At 38.9% G+C, this 21,168-nt stretch overlaps 3 protein-coding genes across 5 annotated transcripts; all 3 read right to left on the reverse strand.

The window, feature by feature from the left end:
- Positions 1-2,272: 2,272 nt before the first annotated feature.
- LOC135653195 (protein indeterminate-domain 12-like) lies at positions 2,273-5,535 on the reverse strand. 3 transcript variants are annotated; one of them, XM_065174855.1, is made up of 4 exons: positions 5,341-5,520; positions 4,782-5,134; positions 4,140-4,536; positions 2,273-3,366 (listed from the first exon to the last, which is right to left on the reverse strand). In XM_065174855.1, the coding sequence occupies exons 2-4, from the start codon at positions 4,924-4,926 to the stop codon at positions 2,391-2,393; spliced, it is 1,518 nt and encodes a 505-aa protein (XP_065030927.1). In that variant the 5' UTR covers positions 4,927-5,134; positions 5,341-5,520; the 3' UTR covers positions 2,273-2,390. The 3 variants fall into 3 exon arrangements, with proteins under 3 accessions (XP_065030927.1, XP_065030926.1, XP_065030925.1); XM_065174854.1 differs by having other exon boundaries at positions 5,241-5,514; XM_065174853.1 differs by having other exon boundaries at positions 4,782-5,535.
- A 9,119-nt stretch (positions 5,536-14,654) lies between these two features.
- LOC135652342 (endoglucanase 13-like) lies at positions 14,655-16,509 on the reverse strand. The gene is made up of 6 exons (XM_065173186.1): positions 16,312-16,509; positions 16,101-16,190; positions 15,854-16,018; positions 15,652-15,775; positions 15,409-15,572; positions 14,655-15,319 (listed from the first exon to the last, which is right to left on the reverse strand). Exons 1-6 carry the CDS (start codon positions 16,507-16,509, stop codon positions 14,927-14,929), a joined length of 1,134 nt encoding a protein of 377 aa, XP_065029258.1. The 3' UTR covers positions 14,655-14,926.
- A 780-nt stretch (positions 16,510-17,289) lies between these two features.
- LOC135582267 (uncharacterized) lies at positions 17,290-19,811 on the reverse strand. Its single transcript, XM_065173905.1, has 5 exons — positions 19,502-19,811; positions 19,277-19,419; positions 18,962-19,146; positions 17,737-17,850; positions 17,290-17,658 (listed from the first exon to the last, which is right to left on the reverse strand). The coding sequence occupies exons 1-5, from the start codon at positions 19,733-19,735 to the stop codon at positions 17,531-17,533; spliced, it is 804 nt and encodes a 267-aa protein (XP_065029977.1). The 5' UTR covers positions 19,736-19,811; the 3' UTR covers positions 17,290-17,530.
- Between the last annotated feature and the right edge of the window lie 1,357 nt (positions 19,812-21,168).

A 21,168-nucleotide genomic window follows, 5' to 3' on the forward strand; every position in this document is an offset into this window, starting at 1 on the left:
TAAAAAGATAACTTCAGCTATAACTATCAGTAGTTCTAGCATCCCTATAATAATAATCAGCAAAAAGTCATCTATCAACTCTACGAAAAAATTGGACACAAAGTAAAAGTCTATTGATCTCGACCCAACCCTATTGCTATACCGAACCGACCTTAAGCAAATATCAAGATTACTCTGACTACTTATCCAAGCAATAGATTGTTACTCTGATTCTTCTCATTATATCAATTCTAATTTATAGAATTTATCTATCTACATTGACTATAGAGACAATGAAGACATCATCATTAATGATGGTAATGAAATCCCTATCATTCATACTAATTTTATAACATTTCATTCACACAAAGACTTTTACACTTGATTATGTTTTGTGTGCACATCACATCAAAAAAATCTTATTTTTATTTCTTATTTCTATAAATAAAATAATACATATATTGAATCATTTCCCAACTCATTTCTTATAAAAGATTTGAGCATATGAGCATCCTTAGTTGGAAGCTAGAATAAAGATAACTAATCGTTATTGCTTCAGTTGCTACTCTAAATCAATGCGTGGCATCATTGTCTTAATCAAATATCATCTTTTATTCAATAACAACTAATTTCTCATTACTTTATTTTAATTTTCAAATCAAGTATAATTATAACTCATTGTGATACTTGCCTTAGTAATAAAAGTCACATACTACTTTTTAGAATGCCTTTCAAATCATACTCTAAACTACTTGAAATCATTTATATTGATGTTTAAGACCTTACTCCAACCATTTCCTTTAATAATTTTAGATTTTATATCATTTTCGTAGATTACTTCACTAAATATACATGATTATATCATCTCAAATATAAATATGAAGTCATCGTAATCTTTACCAATCTTAGAAAGATAGTCAAGAACTTCTTCCAGTCTATCATTAAAATAGTTTACTCTAATAAAGGAGACGAATATTAAACTCTAACACCTTATATCTCATCATATGATATTTAATATCTTTAGTCGCCACCTCACTCTCCACTATTGAGTCACTCAAATTATATGACGATAACCTTACTACGGATCCCACACAATATCGATATGTACTTGGTTTTTTATAATATTTATCTCTTACATATCTAAATATTATATTTGTAATCAACAAATCATCACCGGTCATCCACCATGCATTGGTTTATACTAAAACATGTTTTATGATATTTTAAAGGGACTCTTAATCATGGACTTTTTCTTCGTAAACACTCATCAATTCATCTTTATACCTTTATCGGTGTTGATTCAGTAGGTAAAACTAATGATATAACATATATATTGGCCTACACTGTCTTCCTTGCAAAAAAATCTAATCAATCGAAGTTTTAAAAAATAAAATATAATTGCAAGATCCACCACTACCACCACTATTGAAGAACTTGATTCTTGATTGGATTACTAATCTGCTATACAAACTTGACATCACCTCCCAATCCATGCCTATAATATACTATGATAATATCAATGCTACCTACTTATATATCAACTCGGAGTCCTACTCATGCATAAAATGTTTTATCATCAACTTTCACTTTGTTAGAGATCAAGTTGTCAAACGTTAATTGTGTGTTCCTTTATCTCACAACATCTCTTACCCGTAAGACATTTCAATTACATCAGTCTAAAATTGGTATCATCGATGAAAGCTTAATCTTGAAAGGACATGATAAAAAATCATAATATAGATAAATATAAAATAATAAATTTATATTCCTTATATATTCTAATACTTAATCAATATGTCATCAGATGATCAATCACATATTAAATATATGATTTTAATGCATGATCTAAGTACATAATTAAAAAAAAATCTCTCACATAATTTATATAAATATATATTATCTTAATGAATAAAGTTTTTTATAATACATTTTTAATTTTTAGAGGATGATGATGTTTAATGAGGTAAGGAGTGTCATCAGTCTACGGATGATGGTAGGAAAAGATAGTGTAGAAATATACGGGACATTCTTCTTGTAACAAGTGCCAGGTTCTCTACCGATCTGATCGAACGCATGCACACATACATCTGCATGCAGAACACGTCGGCTTTTCCTGATTAAAGCAATTGCAGTCCTCTGTTTCCCTCGTAAGAGCCGTATGTCATATGCTCACCATCAGACTGTTGCATGCACATAGATCAGTGAAGACTTCAAGAAGCAGACAGAAATTTAAAACAAAAACAACGATTAATATTAAAAAAAAGAAAAAAAATTGTCCGTAAAGACTATCACCTGCGGCTAATTAATTAGCTATGGGATTTAAAAGATAAAACCAGCCAAGATAGAGCTCAACTCCACTGTCATCAAGCTTGATGAGCTACTTACTTCTACTAAGTTCAGTTACACTTGTTCTATTGCAGTCTCCCACCTCGTGACTTCATCTCTGTGTCCATGGATCTCATTCCAATGCCAAGATGCTGTTCCCTCTCCTGAACTCCTCCCACCATGTTTCTTCTAATCATGCTGTCAACACCAAGAAAGTCTCTTGTTGATCTGTCCGAGCCTCCGATGCCTCCGGCCGATAGGTTGCTGCGCAACCCGTCCTCGCCCATGTTCCCCAGACCTGGGTTGAAGCCACTGAAACCAGCCACTTGGTCACTAGCAAGGGAGTTCATGATGTCATGGAAATGGTTCTCCACATGAGCTCCTGAGCTCTGTCTACTTCCATCGTTAACACCAGATGTGTAGCTGTGGTACGAGGTACCGAAACCTCTAAGCAATGAGCTGCCGTTGCCACCGCTCCACGTTGTGGTCTTCTGAAGCAGTGAGCTTGCTGATATCTGCGGCTGCATACATGAGTTATACAGAGAAGATATGTTTGCGTCATCGTTAATGTGATTACTCGTGAGGTCTCCGGCGAACAGCGTCATCGGCTCAGTGCCTCCGCCTGCACTGTTGAGGGCATTCGTGCTACCGCTGCCGGAGAAGAAGCCAAGATTGAAAGCGTTGACAGCGGCCGCAGCAGAAGAGGAAGAGGCATCGGCCACTGTTTGGAGATCTTGGAGTTGCATCATGCCACGGAAGGGCTTGCTTTGAGGCAGCTGCGGGTCCTCATCGAAACCTTGGTTAGATCCACCACCGAAGTAGAATGAGGACGGGTGATATGTCTGAGGCTGCCGAGAGGTGGTGGCGCCGATGTGATCCGCACCGCTATTTCCCCGCAGGAGGAGGAGATCGTTGGAAGGTTGAGCTAAGGATGAGAAGTGCGACGTTATGCCTCTGTTTGGGTACAACTGGCCGCCGATGGCGTGCGCGCCGGTCGGAATCCTTGCGTTTTCTTGTGCTAATGCATCACAGAAGGCTCTGTGGGTGACGAAGCTGTCTCGCCTGCATTGGTTTCCAGCAAGTCATAAGAGCTCAGTTAATCTCATCTCACAGTGATGAGGAAGAATGCAAACCTTTTCAGTTCAAGATTAGTTCTTTACTTTGTTCAAGAGTTCCAAATGAAGGTTACTGGCCAATTCTTTTCCTAAGACATTCATGAAGTATACGTATATGTATGCATATGTATATGTATATATATACATATACTCAAAGAAGAGGTAAGGTGTCAGATGTTACCAGGCAAAAGGTATAGCAAGAGGAGAGAAGAACGATAAAGGAGAGTCTAATTAAAGGAAAACCCCATTCTTAGGACCGACACATCAATCAATGCAATAAGGGCATATTTTGCAGCAAATGTGCAACCCAACAATTCCATCCATAAATAACCTCTTCATTTAATGCGGAACCCATATATGAGCTCATTCCAAAACCATGAAAGCTACTTAATCTTCTCTACCCACTCAATCCAACCTTATGAATTGGTGTGGACCTGAAAAGCCAAGCCATGCCAATTGCCCACATATCTCCAAATCGAAAGCCAACAAATCAACCTGATAAACTTTGCCTCCATGTCACCACGTGAACACAAAGGAGAGAGAGCGAGGCGATGGTTCCCATGAGAAACTGGATCTTGAATCCGATCCTAGACCTAACTAAAGGAACAATAATCGGCATCACCGGAGCGGAGGCTGTTTGTGGTGGGTGGGAGCATGTAATCCAGTGCAATATGGTGAAGGTTTTGAGTGCTTCAAGGAATGGACGCATGCAGGCGGTACCTGGAGAAGAGAGTGCCGCAGTCGCAGCGGTACTCGCGAGTGCCGCAGATCTTGGAATGGGCCTTCCAGTCCGACTGCACGGCGTAGCGCTTGGAGCACTTGTCGCACTTCCACCGCTTCTCGCCGTGCTTGCGGCAGAAGTGCTTCTTGATGCCGGTGAGGTCCCCGAGGGCCCGCGACGGGTCGTGGTGGGCGCAGGTGGGCTCCGGGCAGAGGTACACGCGGCGGCGGACCTCGTCCGGGTTCTTCTTCTTCAGCTTCCACGGCAGGTTGTGGCCGCGCCGGTGCAGCTGGAGGTTCTGCTCCCGCTGGAACCCTTTGTTGCAGACCTCGCAGGTGAAGCGGTTCGTGGCCATCAGTGTTTTGGGTGACAAAGCTATTACCTCCGCATCCGTATCTGTAATTAAGATGGAACGTACAATCTATTCCTCATACTTGACATATATGGAAGATGAAGCTGAAGGAAAAGGAACCCACATACTTCATGCACAAGACCTACATATTAGAGAGAGAGAGAGAGAGAGAGAGAGAGAGAGAGAGAGAGAGAGAGAGAAAGAACAAAAGATCCCTCTCTAAAAACAGGATTTGAAGAGAGGGAATAAGAGAAAGGATCGAATAACGAGGGGAAGTTTAGGTACTTGCATGGTTTTCCAGGGAGGTTCCTCTTCTTCTTCTTCTGAGGAACAGCAGCCGACGAGCTTGGCGTTGCCGATGATGATCGCTGCTGCAGCGGCGGGTGTGGCTTTTGGTCGCTGCAGTGCTCTTCCTCCATGATACCGAGGAACATCAGATCTTTGTAGGTCAACCCTGGTTCCTTCTTTTGGTCTGTGGTAAGATCAGTTACTGGTCCGAATCAGTGGCGCAGAAGAAAGACTCACTACCCAACATGAATCCATCATCTTCCGTTTTGTTCTTTCTGTCATTAGGCATCTCAATCTTCCACAAGTCTCCCGAAAACCTCCGGCCTCCCTCCTCCAAATCTAAAGACAAGAAAGCTACCAAAGAAAGGAAAACAATGAGAGGAACACCCAAACACTGGTACATGAAGAGTAGTAGTGGATGTAGGCACGCATAACAATCCTCTCTCTCGACTCTTCCCACCTCTACTAAAGAACAAAGGACCCTGGCAGCAGGCCAAACCACCAGTTGGCTCAGGAACGAGCAGGCGGGGACAGAGACAGAGAGGAAACCGAGAAGATACCCTTCGTCTCTCTCTGAAGGCAGAGATGAGCAGCAGCAGCTAGCTAGCGAAGGCAGAGGAAGAGAGCAACTCTTTCTTCTTCTGCGGCCGAGGCTGGCTTTCAGATATATCTGAGTTACTTGTCACGCTTTTCCTTCTCTCTCGTCTTCCCTATTCTTCCTTGATTCCTCACCCTTTTACACCACGAAAGCGAAGAATTGGATAGATAATTACACGAACAGGAGGAGAGACAAAGGAAAGCAAAGCAAAGCAGAATGTTGCTGTTGATGGTGTCTCGCCAAGGCAAGTGTGTCGCTATGTGGCGAGGGTTGGGGCCCAGCCACCGTAGCGCTTCCCCCTTCCCTACCTCATGCTTTTGTTTCTTCCTCTCGTGATCACGACAAAACCTCAACCATATTACACCCTCACAGTATAAGGCCCCGTAAAAGGTCAGCCTCCTCCAAATCCAATAAGATTCACTAAAAATCTACAAAAAAGAGAAAACAATTTAGTAGATAAATATAACGCAAGAGAAAAAGGTACCGCAATCGAGATTACACGAATATAACTCAGCAAAAGCATCTGAAATTGACATATAATATAATATATATGTATATATATAAATATAAACTAATAAAGATTTGATATTTATAATGCATGAGCAAGTTTTATCTTCATTTTCTCCTTGAGAGTTCTAATGGGACAAGGAAGGCAAATAAATATATGGGATTAATCTTACTTCTCTTGTCTAACTTAACTCACACATCAACCAATTCCAATCTTTTTGTTAACTTCTACATGAATGCATGTTTACTATTAAAGACTATCACATTAAAAGTGTAGGTAAGAAACATCTAATTGCACTTGTCTTTTTCTCTATCCCTTCTACTCGTTATTACGTACAAGAAAACAAAGAAAAATCTAGATATGCCGGGAGATAAAGTCTCTTTTTCTTGTGGGGTCTCAATGCGACTAAAAGATGCCATAGAGATATGGACATATCAAATGACATATTTTGGCACTATTTATATAGCTTGAAAAACTATGCCTACGGTGAATTATGTGTCGTAGAGAACAACAAGACTTAAAAGATTCGACCGAGAAGATGGTTTTGGCCGTCCATTTGTCACACTAATAGGCCGTATTTGAAATTGAAATTGTATTTCCCACTTGTGATGGGAAGAAGATTGACGTGAGTCTTTTGGTAGGGTGAATACTTACTTTACATCGCAATACGTGGTCCTTAAATTAGGTCAAATCTCCTTACGACCAACCCATGCGTATGTCACATCCATACCAAATCTCCACATGATATATTACCTCGGTAATTTCAGAATACGATTATGATCGACTCGGTATAAGTAAAAAAAATGAGTAAGTTATAATATCGGAATACTCGTGACGTACTTGAAGTATTATAAAAATGGTGACCTTCTCTTCACCATTTTTTTACTTTGTGTTGTAGGTTTCAGTGTCATCTTATAAGTATTTATAATGGCACAAATTATATCTATTAGAAAAAAATGTATATTGACATGATTCAGATTATGTATACAAGATTATCTAAGATACCTTTAAGATAAAAACACTGAGCTTCCAAAGTATCATTCTATATGAAGATCGAGATCGTGAGAGATTTCTCGATCTGATCCCTTCGATAACCAGATTAGTAACCCAAAATAAATGAGTGCAGTTGCTAATGATAAAAAATATTTTTATTATGTTAAAAGTGAGTTTTTACACTTGATAGTGAAAATATGAAATATTTTTTGAGATGACATCGGTAGAGACAACCTATTATAACTATTTGTTTTAAACCTATATTATTGATAAAAGATAACTTTTATATTATAGGAAGACATATGTCGAATGATGATTGATCAATAATATTCTTTCTATCAATATCTCTTCAACAAAAGAGCCAAGTCACATTAAACTCGATATCCTAAGTTGATAATCAAATTTGACATTATCGACTTTTAAATTAATTATTTTACAAAGTAGAGTCGACCTATTTTTTCCTTTAAAATTATACGTACACCTTTCAAAGTTGATTTTTTTATTTATCTTTTCAAAATTAAATTCATTAGGTAAAACATAAGAACTCGTTGGTATGTCCATATACTGTCCTCATTGTTGGCCGAAACTGTAATTGATACTGTATACTTTCAAAACTTAATTGTGATGATAATTAATATATATACATATATATATATATATAATGTAGTAGTTAATATTAACAGTTATTAGAGATTGATGCAAACGAGAAGAAAATATTATATAGTCCATTTGGCAATACAATAGAATAGCTAACATCCTCAAACTTGTTGGATAAAATTTTGAATATATAATCTTCGATAATTTTGATATATTACACTATCAGATAAAGCCCATGTTTTAGATATAAAGATTCATGAGATAAAGATTGAAATTTCTACTTTTTAATAAATAAATAAATACGAATCATCAGAACAAAAAATATTTTTATAGGATAAGAATCCGATTAGATATCAAGCTATGCTCAAGTTTGTATGACATTTCCAAGAAGATCTTATTTATTTAGATAAATAAAAAAATTGAAGACAACATCAAATGACTGAGACCGATGAAAACTTGGGCACATCGTTAAATTGACATTGATAATGACGCAGAATCTTTACATGTAACCTAACATGTGGATTGGATCGGCTGATGCCTTTTGAAAATTCCATGCCGATTTTGATCAGCTAAAAGTTTATATTTTGCATGATGTCTTCTCCAATATCTTTGATAATATAATATGATGGTTCTTTTCAGAGTTCCCCAAAATGAATCCAAGTAATGGCGCCTTGGCTCGAGTTGATGGGAACAACAGCATGTCAATCTTGACATCATGAGCGCGTTAATAGGGTTTCTTGATGAGAAAATTTCCATTAGTGGTACCATTTGTATTAAATGTTAACTATAGTGAAACTATATGGCAACCGATACAGGAATAATTGATACCAACTACACTTGCATGGCTCATACTATGGTATTATGTTATATGGCTAACAGCTCAGAGTTATGTGATCGATACATATCCGACACCTAGGGTTATGTAGTTGATGCATGGTCGACACCTTCGTATTACAAGGAAGATGTTATTACATCTTGTAGCCAGGTCGATCATATCATTACGGTATCCTGGATTCGGTATATCATGATATCACGATCGCAATTAGACCCGAGAGTATTACTTCCATAACAAGCACAAATCACAAGAGTAACGTGTCGACTATAAAAAGATTCTCCAAGTGCATAAGAATTCATTTAGAATTCTTCAAACCCCAAACTAATTTTAACATTAGAGGAACATTTGTCAAGAATATCGGCAGCAATATTTGACATCCTCGAGGTCGGCCGAATCAAGTTTTGGCTAAGGCTAAATTGAGACCGTAGCGGAAAGAGGATCTTGGTTGGTTCCAAATTAATATCAACTCGGACAATTAAAAATTGACTTAACAACAAGTATATTTGATCAATTAGGATCGACATAAAACGATACCAAATAAATATTATATTATATTTAAAAACATTTTTAATGAAAAATAAACATTAATAAAGCGATATTTTTAGACATGCTTTCAGTTGAATTAATATTGAAGAGCGATACTTCGTTTCTACAAAACGAACTGAACTGATTTGTGATATTAACATTGTTTTACTCTCGAGAGGCTTTTCGTTTTTTTCTCGTTCAATCATTCAATCGTGACTCTCTTTTTTTATTCTTCTCAATATAACGACACTCGGAGAATAGAAGAATCCTAATCGATTTCACCACATCAGATGAACGATAAAAATCGATCGACCGTATCATAATCCAACCAAACAGAAGTCTACTCGAAATTCTCTTGTTTCAATGCGAATTGGCAGCTAAAGAACAATAGGAGACAGCAATAAACAGCAGCACATCTAATTCTTTTGCATGATCCTTCACGACATGCGACTGCGATCCAATACGTACGTGTCTCCGCAAGCCACCATCCGACGAATTGGGCACAATGATGAGCACACTGTTTATTGCGGGCATGTGAAGATAGCATGAGACCCACACACCACAGTGGATGTACGTCCCATCGAATGGACAAGACAGAGCCGAGCAAGAACAGGAAGACAGCTCCAAAGTTTGCTCCCCGTGACACACCGCTGATCGCACTCGACTAAACAGTCCCCGGTCGTCGAGCAAATCGTCCTCACAGATCACACACGGCTTCAGCGTGTCTGACCACCGAAACTTCAGCTTGAGCTCTACCTTGAATGTACACGAAGACGAACTCGGAGCATGGATCCGAGATCTCGAGCCATGATGGGAGCTCGTACATCTTCTTATCCGGCGTCGGCGATTTGGCCCCACAGAGGCCCGGTAAGATCCTCGATCTTCAGCTCGAGGTACGTGATCATCCAGAGTCCTTAATGTTCTTCGAAAAGAAATGATTAATTTAATTCTTATTGAGGCTGAATGTAAATTTATATACATAAAAAATTATAAAATATTTTAATTATATAATTTTTAAATTAATAATAAATTATTTTATAATATAAGAGATCATGATCTTCATTATTGATAGAATTATGATAATATATTATCATAAGTTTTATGATTTAAAATCATGATAATATAATATCAAAATATTGAAAGGATTATGATAATTTTATTATAATTTATTTTTTCAATAATATCTTTCTCGATATTGTCTCATAATATGATGCTCCTATCGAAGACACCGATCTTAAACCAAAATAAAAGGAATTGAAGACTTCGTAAGAGCATATGCAAATTGATCAGAGACATGAGATACACACGGTTCATTATTTTGAACTTACATACATTTGTTACCTCATATTATATAGTTGGAGGATAAAAAATTATAACAAATAATTCATATAACAATGATTGAATCTAACAAAGTTTAATAGTTATAGAAATAATTGTTCGATATTCAATATATCTTGCAATAGAGCATTGTTTGTTAGAACTGTAAGAGATTAGATTGTGACTTAGAAATACGATATAGGTACTAGTAGATATCCTATCATCCTTATTACCTGCCCAATCGACATAAAAAAATATATGAATTAACAAATGAGAGTCCTTTCAGAAAAATAAGCATAATTAATAGTGTCCTTTAAATACCGAAGAAAATGTTTAACAGTTGTCCAATGATTGGAAGCAGGCTTATGCATAAATTGAGATAATATATTCACTACATATGCAATGTTTAGACGAGTAAATATCAAATATTATAAACTTCCAACAACTTAATAATACTCGGTGTCGTTACTAAGATTAGCACTATCAAATAGGGTAATATGAATCCTTCTAGGGATTGGCATAGTAACAGTATTAGCTTCAAGCATTTTGATGCGGTCAAGAAGGTCATTAATATACTTTTGCTGATAAAAAAATAAATCATTTATCATCTAGATTACTTAAACACCAAGAAAATAGCTAAGGGACCTAAAATCTTTGATAGAGAACTTGTTTCCAAGTTACTGAATAAACTGATTAATTATTACTAGTTTATTACCAGTAAAAATTAAGTCATCCACATAAATTAGTAAAAACATAATTATACTTTCATGAGAATAAATGAATAACGAATTATTAGATTGAGAATTATGAAGTCTAATTGAGATTAGATACATTCAAAATTTATGATACCAAGCACGAGAGGCTTGCTTGAGATCATAAAGAGTCATATGCAATTTACAGATATGCTCAGGAAGATTGTAATCAATAAAGCCTAGAGATTGTCTTATAAATACATCCTCAGAAATATGACCCATTATTCACGTTCAACTATCGAAGTCCCAAATTGTTAAATAAAGCAAGACCTAAAATAATACAAATTGTTGTTGGCTTCACAACTAGGCTAAATGTGTCACAGTACTCAAGGCCTAGATGTTGATAAATTTTTTTTGTAATAAGTCTTGCTTTATACTTATTAATGATCATATTAGGATTTCGTTTGATATAAAAAATCCATTTGCACCCTATAAGGTTTTGACTTGGATAGGATAAGACTAAGTCACATGTATCGTTTCATAATAAAGCATTATATTCTTACATTTCTACTCGTCATTTGAAAATTTTTAGAGCTTAGTTAATGGTAGAAGGATTAAATATAAATTTTTAGGATTGCTTTACAGAAATAAAGAAATATTTATTTAGTTTAAATACTTAATTTTTCGATCTAGTAATCATCGCATGAATTAGTGTAAAGTCAATCACATCTCTATGACATATTGGATGAGAAGAATTTAAAGAGGCATTAAAACCAAAGAATTCTCTTATTGCATGACACTCTCATGAGGCAACTAGATGGATAAGATAATATATTGTTCATCATGCATAATTGAGGAAGGACCTGGTGGGATATGAGTGGATAAAGTATTTGGATTAGTGAGTAGGGTTGATGTTTTAACTTAAACATGAATGATAATATGAGGTGGCTCATGAATTTAGGGAACTCAATTAACAAAAAATATTAGAAGTTAGTTTAGGTAAAAGAGAGCCAAGTGATTTATAAAGAAAAATAGATTCCATAAAATCAGCATGACAAGAAATGAAAATTCTTTTGGTTGATGGATTAAAATATTTAAAGACACTTTGATAAGTGCAATATCCAAGAAAAACACATGCTTGTGATCGAGCTTCCAATTTATTATGGTGTAAGATTTTAACCATGGATAACATAGACATTCAAAAATACATAATTTATCATAGTTAAAAATGGATCCAAATAGTTTTTCAAATGGTAAAACTTTGTTTAGAACTGGAGTGGGCATGTGATTAATAAGGTAAATTAATATGATAAATGCATGAGACCAAAATTGAAGAGGTAAGAAAGCTTGAGGAAAAAGTGTGAGACTAGTTTGGATGATATGTTGATGATGACATTTCATGATTTTAATATGTTCAGGAGTATGTACGTAGAGGGGTGAGAAAATGAGAGATTCTATTAGTTTCAAAAAAAGTTATGAAGTTTTTAAATTCACTACCATTATTACAGTAAAAGAAAATAATAGATCATTAAAAGAACTTTTTAACAATAAGCTTGATGGATACTTCATATTTTTATTTTATGAGAAATAACGATATGTACTTTGTGAAATGGTCAATAAAGATAAGTTGGTAGTTAAATCCGTCGTGAGATTGGATTGGTGAAGAACCCCAAATATTAGAAAACATAAGTTCAAGAGGTGAACTATTTGTGAGAGAGGATGTAAAAAATGGAAGCTTGTGCATTTTATTATATTTGTATGAGTTACATGAAAAGGGATAGCAAGATGATGATGATAAAGGCAAATTAAATGAACGAACAATATGATTTAGTACCTTAAAAAAAATGTCCTAATAGATTGTGTCATTTTTGAAATGGAGCTTTAATAGTCGTCAAAGCAAATATAGATTTTGATGATGTAATAATTGACCCATCATAAACTTCATTTCTATTCAGCTCCTCCATGAGATATGCCCTCATGTTGAGATCTTTCACAACAAATGAAGAGGGTAAGAATTCAATAGAAATATTATTAGAAGAATATAATTTAGAAATAGATATTATGTTCTTCTTCATATCATGAATATAAATACCATCAAAAAGTAAAAAAATTTTAAGAAAAAAGAAAGGTTTGTAGAACCTATTTTGAAACCTTTGCTATCACCTATTATAATATCATATAAACCATCATAATCTAAATTAAAAAATAAGTTATTCAAGTCAGATATAACATGATGAGAAACCTTCGAATTAATAAGCCAGTTTGATAAAGGTTGAAAAGATTGAGCAACAAAGTGAGCATGCAGTGGTGATAATGAAAATCAAGTTGTGCAATAAGATATGTAGAATAAGGTAGGTATGAAGGTTGAAACATCTATGAAATAGGAGCTTGCAAGCGATGATATTTCTTAGCAACATGACCTTGTAAGTCATATTTGATAAGTGACTTTATTGTTGAATTGTTGATCAAATTTGTTGACACTTTTGTTATAATGTTATTGAATGTTGCATTCAGAATAATTGTTTGGATGGTTATCTTGCTGGTTGTAGATCTTGCCTTTATTACTATAATTAGTTTTGTTAGTAAAATAATTCTTCAAAAGATATAAGATTATTGCGAGTATGAATCACAACTGAGATCTCCTTATAATATAAACCAAGACTATTTAGTATATGAAAAATGATCTCCTCATCATCAAGAGGTACATCAGCTATAACAAGTGCATCGGCTTGAGTTTTGATAGCCTATATTTAGTTAGAAATAGATTTTATGCCCTTAGAAAATTTGAATAGAGTTTCTTGAAGTTACATGAGGTAACCATGAGATTGGTTGGCATACATTCTTGTAAGCTTAGACCACACTTCATGAAAGGATTTTATAGAGACTATATAGAGAATGATTTGAAGAGAGAGAGAGGCAATTATAGTATTTCTAAGAAGATTGTGACTATTTATGGATAGCTAGATGAAATAGCTAGTTGACTTCTGATTGACTTTACTTTCATTGGCCCAACTCTCTTAGCCCAAATCTCCCTACTTAGCTTTGTGGTTAATGGGCTCTCAATCAAGTTCAAGTTCTAGATCTGAAGTCTCATAAAGTTTCATTCAAGTTAAATCCATCTTAGCATGGATTTTGATGAATCCAAAAAGTGTATTTTGGATTAACAACTTCAAGATTATTCTCTCTAATTATTTGTGGAAGACAAGTGATGATGCCATCTACATAACCCATAAGGTCATAGTTGATTAAAAAAGAACAAATTAAGTATACCATGAGGTATAGTTTGTAGATATAAGTTTCGAGCTTGGACTACAACGTTAATTCAAGAATAAAGGAGTTGGAAATAATATAAGATGAGTACCTAGTTGCAACCATATCTAAAAGTAGAGAAGAAAATGATCTAAAATAACTTACAAGAGAGAGATTTGCTAGAGTATAAAGCTCAAAACAAGTTGCAATGCTACCTTCAACCGCCATGAAAGACGTACAAAACAATCAAAGCAAAGAAATAATCAAAGAAAAAAACTCCTTAGAGCAACTATGACTCTCATATTATAAGAAGAAATTATTAGCTTAATTTTTTATTGATACTGAGTATGAATTTATATACACAAAGAGATATTACAAAATATGATAATTACATGATTTTCTCAATCAATAATAAATATAAAATATTTACTAAATCATTTCATAGAATAGGAATTATGTTGAGATCGAAATATTAATTATTAATATAATCATGATAATATATTATTATAATTTTTATAATTTAGAATCAAAATAACATAGTATCAAAGGGGTCACAATAATCTTATCATAATTTATTTTTCTTAATAATATCTTTTCTAATATTCTTCATTGTCACCTTGCGCCCGAAATACTCTGCTCCTTTGTGCTTCCGTGCGTGGGTTACCGCGTGCACGAACTCAACCGGTGCTTCTGCAGACAAGAGCCGTCTGTGTAAGAGATCATGGAGTTGCAGAATCACTTCCATTCATCTGCATGCAACACTACTCACCGGCTGGCGTTCGATGCGATTCTGCTGATTTCTTCTCATCATAGCCTGAGAAATCACAATGCATCACATTCTCGTTTTTCCTGTTGAATCTGATTCTGAAATCTCAGTCTTAATGGACTTATCTCGATCCGCAGCTAAGCTGTCCAACACCGCGAAAAGGCCAATCAGAGGAGCATTTCCAGCGATGGACGACTCTGTCTGTTCGTGCTTACACCGGTCGTCGTAGAACTCCTCTCTCGGATCAGGACCTCCGACGAGAGCTCCTTCAATGACGTTGGGGTAACCGTTCTTGCTAACGTAGCAGTTGTCGAATCCCTCTATGCATCCCACAGCAGAAGGCAGCACAAATACGGATGGGATGGAAGCTCCCCTGTGGCGGACACGAGTGGGATAGTTCCACCCGTAGCCAACCAAGTAGCTCATGGACTTTGGATTCCTCCCCGGAATGTAGTCGACCTGATGAGTTCCAGCAATCCAACTTCATGTTATTGGAAGCAGCACAAGAGAGAGATGAACAGTGATGCAACTCCTGGATCAACAAATACCTGTGGCTGCGCAAATTTTAGGAGCATGTCAGGACTAAGCTGGCCATCGGGGCAGATGAGGTTAGCATCTGCCATGTTCAGGTAACGAGAGTAGACGGCCAAGAGAAATGCTGCCGAGGAAACGAACCGCAGGTTGTGCCAGTCATGGAAGCACAGAAAACCCCCTGTTCAAACGCATCGATCGAATTCACCCAAAATGATCCTGACGAGAACGATGACAAGGTCACAGAACAAGGTTGTAACCTGGAGTCATGTCGACGTTGTCGCCGTTGTTCTTCTGCAGGCACACGCAGAGGAAGTACTCAGCCTTGGCCTTGTATTGCTCGAGCGTCGCGTCGTGTGTTTCGCCACCACCCCTGACGAACACCTAAATGGAGATGGAGTCTCGTTATGATCGAGCTTAATCGTACAGGTGTCGAAATGCGGGTTCTGATGAGCTGCATACGTTTGTGAGGAGGATCTGCAAGCCTGCAAACTTGTTGTCCCGTGAGAATTCAGTAACAGCCCACCCGGTTCCGCCATGGACGGCAGCGTTTTCAGCGACGTAGTGCAGGTAGAGCTTCTCGTCTGTGGCTTCGAAAAGCCAAGCGGCAGCCCAGAGCAGTTCATCCTGCATCCAGGAGTTGAATTGTTGCACCTGATTCTATGCTTTGTTTTGGATGATCGATCTGTATCAGAGAAGTGTTCTTTACCGAATAGCCACTGGAAGAAGGGTAGTACTTGCGAACAGAGTGAACAGAGTCGTCGTATCGGCCTCTGTATGTATCAGCAAAGGAGAACAGCTGCAAGAAGAGCATCAAATATATATATGTATACATATATATGTATATATCTATATGTATACATATATGAACGCTCATTAATCTTTGCTCCACCTTAATTAGTATGCGATTGTGTACTTACCTGCAGTGCATGCAAGAGAAGGAGGAGATCGGAGTACCGAGAATCGTAAGGTCTGAAAGCAATTAAGACTGCAGCCATTGCAGCAGCAGTCTCAGCTGCCACTTCCGAACCTGGATGGTCGCAGTTAACCTTGTATGCTGTCCTTGGGGTGGTCATGTCCTCTGCCCTCTTCAAACAAAGTATGATCGGTGTCTCCATCACGAACCTTTTCACACGATTGATTGTCGAGGAAAGAAACAGGGAAGAACACAAACAAGTAGAGAGAGAGAGAGAGAGAGAGAGATTGCTTGTTGTTTACCTGCACCCATAGAGTGTCAGGTTGTCTGTGTGCTTTGACCAAGTAATCGGTTCCCCAGCGAATTGCTTCGAGAGCGGAGTCTAATTGGCCTGCGGCGACTACCTGCTCTTCGAACTCGATTGCGGCTCCATGACAGCATCGTCACAGCATACGCCATCGGCAATCCAAACTTCACATGATCACCGGCGTCGTAGTAGCCTCCCTCCAAGTCCACCTGAGCAAGTGTGTCGGAAGAACATGATGACTGATACCGGTCATCTTCTTCCTGGCCGAAGATGCATGAGATGGATAAGGAGACTGACCCCTTGGCTTGCCCGACCTCCGGGCCCGAAGAACAGCAGGCTCTTTTCCAAAGCTAATATGAAGAAGACAACATCAGAGATAATATGAACAAGTCATGTTTTGAGCACGGAGGTTTTTTGTTTAGATGGTTTCCAAATAAACTGGTTTTCTGGTTACAATAAATGGAAACCAAAAACAGAGAATTTGAACTCTGGATGCTTAAAGAAACTTCCATTCATATGCAAGAGAACACAAGCAAAAATGTGGCAACTTAACATAAAACTTGAAAAAAAATGAATCACTTGTAGAGACGATTTTTCTCGACAACAAATCCCGAGTTTTCCATATGATGAATTCTCCTTAGCATGAATAAGATCGTTCTGTTCTACTGCAAGCTGTAAGGGAAGTAGATTGCTCACATAGTGCTTGTTTTGAAACAGAATCAACTCAGAGTTGCATGTCAGGTTCTAATACATTTTAGCTCTCAGTGAAAAACAAGAAGAGGTTCTGTGATCTCTCTTCATAGCTCCATAAACAAAGAATATTTTGCATCGAACCCTTCTATGCTCTCAAGGACTGCAACTAGGCATGCATTGTTGACATCAATTGGATCAAGATTGTCCAGATAGCACCATTTCATCATTTCTTCACCAGAATGTATAGTGCTACTCGATCACTACGATAATCAGGATGCCATTGACTCTGATCGACACGACCAACTACAAACTCTTTCATTGCACCTTCCAAGAAGTATTCAAGTACAGCATCTGCCAAACAGAGATTATAAGTGAGAAGTCTTGACAGGACATTTTTTTTTATTACTGTCTCGGAGAAAAAGAAACTACCATTTCGGAGTTCCCCAGCCACAAAGACTGTTGTATGGCACCCACAAATTTGCTTTAATGTCGATAAAAGATCCTCAACTGCTGCTTCACTGTAGACTACATCTGATCCAAGAACTAAAATACAAAATGTTTGCAAAATATTACCAAAAATATTTAACCAAGATAAGTCTAATAATCTGCGGAAAAACTGCAGCTTAGAGGTCACCAATCAATGCTCTAAATGACAGGAGATCAAAGATGAATCCCAAAAATTTCTCATGCTGTATCTTGGTGTATGAAATGGCAGATCAGCGATTGAAACCTTGGCACAAGTCAAATATTAGCACGGCAACATAAAGCGCCAAAACATTGATTTTTTTTTTGAAGTCCAGCATATGCTTGCCTCATGTCTTATATCTGGTAACTACAAAGTTGCTCCAACTCTACCTACATTATGTTAATTTCCTTTCCCTTCTATTGGTTTGAAAGGAAATGGCAGGGAAAGTCTTTGTACCAAAAGATCTCTCCCTTGAAAACAGATAAGCAGCACATGCATTTAGGAAAGAAAAAGTAAAACAGTTCTCCTATTCCCTTTTGTATGCTAAGTATGGCAAATGTGAGGATTTACTCTCCCTTTGAGATGGGTTGCAGGAAAAGTGATTGATAGGAAGATTTCAGAACTTCTCTTCTGGTACTGATAGATAAGACCGGAAAAAAAAAAACCTAGTTTTTTCTACAGTCTGGAAAACAAATTAACTCTATTTCCTTTGAGGTATCAAAGATACGCTGAAAGAGATATTTTCAAGACTATACAAGAGATTGATTTTAAAGACTACTTTCATAGAACTTACATCCAATGAAATGCATCCTTATTGACTCAAATAAAATATAAAAAACCTATGCCCTTCCAGTATTATAGATTATAGTGATACTTCAAGTCTTGACATTGCTTTGCGGATTTTTATTTATGGCCTCAGTGTACGATTATGGCACCAAATTGATGGAAAAAATTGGATGATCATATATGTATTGCTAAAGGCAATACGAGTCACGGAAACAATCTCTTTAAATATTTAAAGATAAGGCTGATCCTCCCCGATTCTGCATTGACAGGAGCCCCGTGCTCTGGGTACACCCTTTTAATACATGTATCGCTAGCCATTTATGATAAATAGGTTATAATCCACCTCTATGGCATGCAGCAGATCTTAAATTAAGTAGATGAGGAAATAACTATGTATCATACCAATGTCAGGCATGGGATCGAGGAGCTCGGTATCGATATCATCACCCCATGTAAGCTCGCTAACTCTCGCTGAGCCACGCTTATTCCATCCTTCCACATTCAGATCCACGTTCTTCTTCAGGAGTTTGAGTCGGTCAGGAAGATCGGTGAGCATGACATCTGCACCCAAGAGAGCTGCTATACAGCTGAAGACACCAACAAATAGCAATCAACTATGCTCTATCAATACATGAATTTCATTCAAATTCAGGTGCAAATTCGCCTAGCAATCCGCTTTACATGCCCTCGGAAGCAAGATAGAGAAATCGAAGTTACCCGACTAAGCCACAGCCGGCGCCGAGTTCGACGACCCTTTTTCCATGGAGACTCAGCGTTCGTGAGTCAACAGCATGCTCCAAGAACTTGCCGAGAACGATTCCGCTGTCCCACATCACCGCCCCGGTCACGCCGGGCGTGCCCTGAACACGCCCACGCACATGCGCAAATCCAGGTCGCTTGAGAAGAAGAAGGGAAGAGGATCGAACAAATGAGATGATTTACCATGGAGGAAGGGGACTGGAGGACGGTGAGGCGGTGGCCGCAAGCGTCGATAGCGAGGGTTTGGGAGGAGTGACGGACGAAGGCGTTCTGCCGCTGCGCCGCCGGCTGATGCAGAGCCCACAGCAGCAGTATCTCCCCCGCCGCCTCCTCGACCACCTCCGCGTCACGGCCATACGCTCCCAGTCGCATCGTGGCCACGGCCGCCGCCGACTCCGCGACCGAGGTTGCCTCCATACCTGGCTCGGTGGCGTCCGTCCCGACCGGGTTAAATCAATTAAGTCGATCCGAACTAGCAATTGGCTGAACCGGGTGTTTTTTTGTGCCTACCAACTCGTTTCGGCTCGCGTTAGGCCGACCGTAACATGCAAACAAGGTTAAGTCGTCTCATTTGCCATATTTTCTACGGGTAATGCCATATACGCACACAGTTTATGAGCCAAAGTCTTCGAGATGTTCTGTAGATTGAGTTGTTCCGTGACATATGTTAGCGTAAACAACTTTATGCCGTGGCCTCAGGGTCGACACGGCTTGGTTTGGGTCCGAATACGTGGGGATCTTGTACGGCGTTCCTCGAGACCGCCAAGGTGGCCGATTACGGTGGTCCGGTCGGGACGTTGCGTCGGGAGGGAAGCTTTTCCGTAGCGCTGGGAAGATGCAACCCCGCCCTTATACCTGCACACAGGTCGGGTCGGAAGCTCGACCCGACCCCTCCGACGATCAAGTTAGATGATGTGGAGTGGAGTTTTTTGTCTGTGTTTGTTCCCCCCCTTCATCGTTTAGAACTCGGGGGTATTTATAGGGGAGTTTACTATTTCTTGATGTGCCCGCTTGCAGGGGGCAGGCTCGTACTCCTGGTAGCGTCTGACACTGGTGTTGGCGTGGCGGGAAGGACCGAACTGCCGCAGGGTATGGGCGCGCCCCGATCGTCGTCGTCCTCTTCCTCGGCCAAGCATGTTGGGTCGGACGACGACGAAGTCGTTGTCTGAGAGCGGGTGACGTCGGAGCATGTCGCGTCGACATTATTGCCTTCTTTGGGCAGAGTGTCGTTCGGTCATGGCTGACGTCGTAGCGCGTCATGTCGCCATTATTACCCTCATCATATTTCCCCCCCGGAAGAAGCTATGCGTCGGTTGTTGCCATAGGGGGGAGTCCGAGGCATGGCTTCATCCTCTGGTACCGCGGTAGTCTCAAGCGACATGAGGCCGAGGAGTACGTCTCGGGCGGGCAGGTCCGAGGAGGTGGTCTCGGGCGACATGAGGCCGAGGAGCACGTCTCGGGCGGGCAGGCCGCGCTGAGGAGGTGGTCTCGGGCGACATGGGCTCGGGCGACATGAGGTCGAGGAGCAACTTTGTTTCGGTCAGTGACTGATTGCTCAGCTGTGCGCGTTCACAAGCGGCCATGTTGTTTTCTTCCTGGGGAAGCTCAAGGGGCCGTCTCTTTCGGGAGTCGCCGGCTTTCGAGGCTTCCTGCACTTCCTGATACCTGCATTTGCTCAACCCTCTCTTCGGGCGACCTTGTTTCGTACCCATCGGCTGCCCTACCTTCCTTTCCAAGACTTGGTAATGATGGCTTCTCTTTCTCTGCCCTTTTCTTCCCCGCCTTCCGCTTCCGGTACTGTCGGAGAGAGGGCATTGCCGGCGAGTCCTCACTCGTCGTCCGAGGAAAGG

The sequence above is a fragment of the Musa acuminata genome, chromosome BXJ3-11, assembly GCF_036884655.1.
Source record: "Musa acuminata AAA Group cultivar baxijiao chromosome BXJ3-11, Cavendish_Baxijiao_AAA, whole genome shotgun sequence".
Taxonomy (NCBI): domain Eukaryota; kingdom Viridiplantae; phylum Streptophyta; class Magnoliopsida; order Zingiberales; family Musaceae; genus Musa; species Musa acuminata.